Below are 6487 nucleotides of genomic sequence, written 5' to 3' on the forward strand. Positions count from 1 at the left end.
CACGCGTTTATCTGTACAATGTTCTACAATTTGCAAACATGAAGATAAACTAAAGCAGAAAATTGTTTTTAAGCTTCTTTGCAGACGCAATCAGACAACGTAAAAGAAATTCACCATATTTAAAAGTTTGCAATCACCTTGGGAACTTTTCTTTTTCGATTAAACATAATCGATCAGACACTAAGCAAATTGCTACTAAACTTCATGATAATTAATAATGTAATATTAAGGTTTAAGGAAATTACTTCCATAAAGGTAAAGCATTGTCCAAGTCGATAAATAAATACTATATAAAAATATTTGAAATTAAATAGTTAAAAATTTACTTTTATACTGAGGATTATGACAGGTTGTGGCTTTCTAGACAGAAGAGGATGTGAGAATTGTGCATGGGTGAGGAGGGTATTGGGTAAGTCGGAGAAGAAGAAAAGGATGAAGGAAGAGGAATGAAGAAGGAAAGATTGTAAATAGGAGAGGAAGTAGGAGTATGAAAATTGTAAGTATTGTAAATGGTAAATAAGTATAAGGTATTATCCCCGGAGGCAAAGGTTGGCAATGCGAAGTAAAGCGGAACATAAGGGGCATACGTGCCAAGAAAATATGAGAAGATAAAGCGATAAGAGCGAGCAGTTTCAGAGACAAGGTGTTGATAGATGTTCGTTTTTTAATCATTTGATCAATTCAATTTTTTAAGGTCAGCATGATGGAAAATAAACTCTTAGCCATCTATCTATATTGCAAATGCCTTAGTCTAAGTTATCCTCTAAGATCGGGTGGTGCCGTAAGGGTGGCTTATCTGGCCACGTTCTTGTCACTTAAATGGTATATGGTTGGGCTTCAGCGACATCGCAGAAAGTTTTATTACCTCACAGAATTTTCTCTTAATTTTCTTTATGTTCATCTAAATCCTATAACGTTCCGCAAGAGATCACTTAATTGAACAGTAAGGAGCTACTTTAAAAAAAACTGAATTTATTATTTCAGAAATTAGGTAAATTGAAAGCAGCTTTTAAGAATGGGCATATTTTGTGAAGGGAGAATTTGATTGTTAATTTGTAATATATATTCCATCGGGGCTATTTTGCACCATTAATATCATGATTGTAATATTATTATTGTATATTGTATTACATTTAATTATTGTTCCTTCATTAAATCATTTCATTTCATTCCCGATTCCTTAATTTTGTCATTTGTACACATCCGGAAGGTTGTTTCACTTTCCCATTCGTGAATTTCCACAATGCCTCAGAAGCAACATTCCCACTAACTATGACTCCAAACGCATCAAATCCTTGTTTTGCTAATTCGTTAACAAATGCACATTCAACTACTTTTGCATATCCTTTTCTTCTAACTTTTTCAATCGTATGGGTTACAGCGTTTTCACCAAATTCTCCTCGCAAACTCCAGGAGAGAAGTTCGTTATTCTCCTTTGAAAATAGTCCTAAACCTCCATTCAACCTCACCCTTGTCATAAGTTGATTTGTTGAAATTTCAGGATTACTTTTGTTTCGATTAGGCCACAAAGAATGTATCAGCGGCACATGAGATTGGTCAATTCTTTCCAAATAACACTCTTCAGGCATCCTGGAAAAATGTGGAAGGAACACTATTAAAGTTTAGCAATTTCGAATTGGCAGCTGTAGGGCCAAATTCTAATATTTTCGCTCCGATATCTGTTACTCGTTTAAATTTTATTTAGATAGAATATAAGATAAAAGATAACATTTTAGATGAATTTTAAGATAGCAAATCATATTGATCTGAACAAATTTTTAGATAATAGGACTTAGCATAAAACGTCGAATAGTCATATAAAATTTAGAGCCTTTAAAAATTTGGTTTCAAGTTTTAAAAAACTGAATTTCAATCATTCCATGATTAAAATTGTTGAATTTTTAACGAAATCTCTCGACATTGTTACAACGCATGCCCTTTGTTTGGCCAAAAGGTCATCACCACGAACCGTACACGCAGGAACAGCTAGAACCAAAATGTCATGCGTGCGGGGGTAACGCATAATCGTTGTGGCTGGGCACAGCCTTCATGTTTCGGAGTGACTATTATACAGGACCACAAACATCATAAAAAAATTGACCGCAACAAACTCACGTGCCCTATATGTATTTCTGGCCGCTGAACCCGAATGCGTTGAAGTTTTTATTTCCAGGATCTCAAGATTTTCCGTTTTCCGTCACTCGCGAAAAATGGCGGAAAATCGTTTTTTCCATATGCAAAATCCTGATACCGCTTAAGGGCATGCTCTTCGTGACCACGTGATCAAACTAGTCGCCGGATATGAGAATTTTTTTTGTTGTTCACTGTGTCCACATGGATTGAGATATCGTTTTCAAAATTTGAACGATTAAATTAAAAACACTAAAGAACGTTTGTGTACATCAATATGTTTGTCTTTTTAAAGAAAGTTTATTTATAAATCGATGAAATAGGATATTATGATTCGAGTTATAGCACTTTGCAGATAATTTTTGGTTTGATGCATTTTGGATTTTTCGGTTCGCGTATATTGTTCACTGACACCAATTTTGGACTATAGCGTTGAAACCTTAAATAAAATTAATGTAAGCAATAAAATTTGCACATTCGTTGCCAATCAACAAATAAGTATTTGCATACACGTTACCTATAATTATGTTTGGATCATTTTTAGCGATTTTTAGCGGAGAAAAAAAGAAACGTTGAACGTCGATCGAGACGAGAACACGTGATAATTTTCGTTCATGAAATTTTTGTGTAGAATGATTTTCATTTTTTTGGTCCTAGAAATAGAAGATTAATTTCAAATTGGAAACATAGCAATACCAGAAATGTGATCAAATTTACTCTTCGGAGTTTCCCAAACAACTTCCGTGATTTTTGACGTCTTATTTTGTACGTTGAATCGATCAGCTGATGACTGTTGTTGGCAGTGAACCAACTGGTGGGGCTCAGCGTCGGACTCGCCTTGTCTCTTGCTCCCAGGAGAAATTTGATTATTATTGGTTTGGTATAACTTAGAATTGTTTCACACCAGTACAAAAGTCCACAAGAATATATAGCCATTAGAAAATTTTAATTATTTTCTGAAGATGATAATTTCTCAAGATGGAACTTGGACGGATTTTCGACTATCATATTCTAAGATGTTCCCCAATTTTTTTAAATCGGAGCATCTACTTTTTGGCGTTCAAAGTTTCTTTTTTTCTCCGCCAGAAATCGCTTAAAATTCTCCAAAAATAATGGTAGGTTACGTGTATACAGATACTTATTTGTTGATTGGCAACGAATGTGCAAATTTTATTGCTTACATTAATTTTTTTAAGGTTTAGACGATTTATTCCAAAATTGGTGCTAGCGATCAATATACGCGAACAATAAAACCCGACATGCATCGAACGAAAAATTATCTGCAAAGTGCTATAACTCGAATGGCAATATCCTGTTTCATTGATTTATAACTAAACTTTCTCTAAAACTATAAACATATTGATGTATACAAACGTTCTTTAGTGCTTTTGATTTAATCTATCAAATTTTGAACACGATATCTCAATTCGTGTGAACACAGTGAACCACACTACCACATACAAATTAGCCCGAAAACGACAAACCTGAAACCCGCTTGACCCAGAAATTTACCCTCTCCTCTCTTCTAATATCTCCTAACCCTCTACGCTCTACCCCTTTGAATTACACAAACAGTAGACCTTAAAACACTATTTGCGAAACTCTACACACAAAAATACTACATGTAAAAATTGTAAGCCTACTGAAAGAGAGAGGGGTGGGGGGTAACGAAAATTAGGGAGATATGAAAAGGGAGGGGAAGGGGAAATTTGTGGTTCAAGGCGGTTGTTGGTTTTCTGTTTCTGGGTTTATGGGTCTGTGTTGATGTGGTTCATTAACTTTTAAATTTAGAAAATGAGAATTATGTTGATTTAAGCAGTATAAGGTCTTAGCATCGGGAAAAATCGATTTTCCACCATTTTTCGCGATTTACGGACAATCCGGACGTGCTGGAGATAAATGATCAACGAATTCGAATTCAGCGGCCAGAAATATAAAGAGGACACGTGAGATGGTTCTGGTTAATTTTTTTGTGGTGTTCTGTGGTCCTGCGTTATGATGAGCTGACGCGTGGAACTGCGTTGGAAAGAGGAGTGCGGACAGATAACATATTCTATCCTCGTCGTTCAAACGTATTTCGACGGGTCAACTAAACAGAATAGGACATGATCCAAGACCTAAATCGTCTAGACGAAAAACATTCAATTTTCGTTGAACTCGCGCATACCAGGTACACGGCCATCTTGCTTGTCATTCAACACGGCCTCCAGCTGTGCACTTATTCAGTATGGCGGTGTAGCTGGTATCGTTTCTGACTGGCTGTAATTTTTTTCATTTGCGCTTGGCTAGAACTTGTGTGGTTTGGATCATGAAACAGGGTTAGACGGCTCTATCTCTCAATCTGATTGTGCACTGACCTAGTCACGGTGTGTCCACTCCCATCGAAAAGTGATGAATGGATTATAGTAACTACTACGTCCCCTAGGTGGCGTTCGTGTGAATTCAGAATTCGAAATGAACTTAAGCAGACGATAAACATTCTATCGTCTGCTCACGTCTGCTAAAGTTCACTGTAGCTGCAAGAATTATATTTTTTTTGCTTGATGAACTTGGATTCACAATGGATTTTCACCGATAACACAAACTACGAATGGAACCGAATAAAATCGATCATCGATCAAATGCAATAAAGTGTTAAAGTCTGTTGGAATCTTTCTATGATAGATAGATTGCAACAGACTTAAACATTTGATTGCATTTAATCGATGATAGATTTTATTTTGTTCAATTTTTGTTTGCTTTATTGGTTATTATTATTCATGTATTTATTTCAGAAAGAAAAGTCAAGATAACCTAAAAATTAAGGTGAGAAGGGAAGGAGGGGGGTCGTTGCTGTAGACAATAGTTCTTTCTACGTCCCCTGGGTGGCGCGGATCTCACATTTTGCCACAATCTATAAGCCCCCCCCCCCAAATTCATAAGAGTGGGCACACCATGGACCCAGTCGTCTGTTTCGCTGGTTCTATCTACTCCTACGTTCATGTCATAAACAAAAGAGAACTATAGAAAATATGCGCCCTGTGATGACGAAAGGTTTGGTCAAATCTGCTCTGAGTTTTTGTAGGTCTACCTGATACAAATTCGATCATTTTCACCACTACATAAACTGAAAATTACTTTACCGAACTTCGAGTGCAGCACCTTCTTCCTTAGGTCGGAAAAAAACGTTTCCAGTCACAGTGCTCTCCACTTCTATCCCCTTTGTATGTTTTAAAGTTTCAACCATTGCGTAAACGATTGAAATAATACGAGAACTGATGACCGGGAACCTAACACTCTCGACCCAATTAATGATGTTGGTCTCTGTGACAGCCTTGTGTAAGAGTTGTTCGAAGCCCTCGTGGGCAAAAGTAATCACATTATAATATCCAAACTAGAAAATCATTTAAGAAATTAGTGTTACAAGAAAAAAATGAAATTCAATATAGTTCTCATTTTCAGAATATTATTTCTGGTAGCTCAACAGACTTTGAGACTTATTCATTTAATTCACTTATAATATAAAAATACTTACAGACGATATCGCCACAAAAATACCAGAATTATAATCTCCTTTTAGGCAGTAAATTGTATGCGGCAAATTCGGTTCTTTTGACTTCCACTCTATCGCAATTTTAACAAAATAGTAATACTAAAAGAAATTGTCGGTTAGAATTCACATTTAGATGAATCATCAATATCTTATTTTGATACTCACTTCTGCATAAGCTGGCCAATCTTTTCTTAATGTTTCTGCAAGTAATGGATATTTTTTAAGAGCCAAGGGCAGCAAAATATCCTCATCATCTGCGATCTGAAATCCATTGTGCATTATAATGTCACGCACTAGCGCAAGGGGGTCGAATTTTTAAAATGTATTTCAATTTAAACATAAAGGTCATATTGCGATTGCATTGTGATACTTGAAAACAGGTAATGAATAATCAAAATAAATGTTCATTGATAAAACGTTTTTCGAATCGAATTTTCATCATATGTGTGCATCCGCATGAGAAAGGCCCCTTCAAGCTGATATAAAATTACATATAAAGTCGTATAGTCTTATAAGTTTTCGGTAGTTCAAGGTTCAAAAAGAACACTTTAGTTGACAGAACGAGCCGCCGGGGCATTATAAATGTTTAAACTTTGGAAATCAGCTTCATAAAAAAACTTTCCGCCTTATCCTTAGAAATTTAACTTACGCATGTGCAAAATTTTCACGGTTCCGAAACTGCCCAAATTGCGTCTGCTTAATAACACGCATGAAAAGTTGCGTTTTCAAAAAGGTTCCGAAAAAAACAAACTATTTACAATATCATGTATGGTTGGATGCATTATTCTGGCCGAAAAGATCTTTTTGGCGTATTAAGTTCGTAAA

General features: G+C 35.7%; 1 protein-coding gene across 1 annotated transcript; it reads right to left on the reverse strand.

Moving 5' to 3' along the window:
• Positions 1–1166: 1166 nt before the first annotated feature.
• Positions 1167–5941, reverse strand: LOC117180543. Its single transcript, XM_033373041.1, has 3 exons — positions 5828–5941; positions 5253–5503; positions 1167–1590 (listed from the first exon to the last, which is right to left on the reverse strand). Exons 1-3 carry the CDS (start codon positions 5939–5941, stop codon positions 1167–1169), a joined length of 789 nt encoding a protein of 262 aa, XP_033228932.1.
• Between the last annotated feature and the right edge of the window lie 546 nt (positions 5942–6487).

The sequence above is a fragment of the Belonocnema kinseyi genome, chromosome 1 (genome assembly GCF_010883055.1).
Source record: "Belonocnema kinseyi isolate 2016_QV_RU_SX_M_011 chromosome 1, B_treatae_v1, whole genome shotgun sequence".
NCBI lineage: Eukaryota > Metazoa > Arthropoda > Insecta > Hymenoptera > Cynipidae > Belonocnema > Belonocnema kinseyi.

Coding starts and splice junctions, on each gene's coding strand:
- LOC117180543 (XM_033373041.1), bottom strand. CDS start 5,941: ATGCACAATGGATTTCAGATCGCAGATGATGAGGATATTTTGCTGCCC. Junction 5,504..5,827: donor ATTGGCCAGCTTATGCAGAA/GTGAGTATCAAA, acceptor ATGATTTTCTAG/TTTGGATATTATAATGTGAT. Junction 1,591..5,252: donor GGTGCTGCACTCGAAGTTCG/GTAAAGTAATTT, acceptor ACATTTTTCCAG/GATGCCTGAAGAGTGTTATT.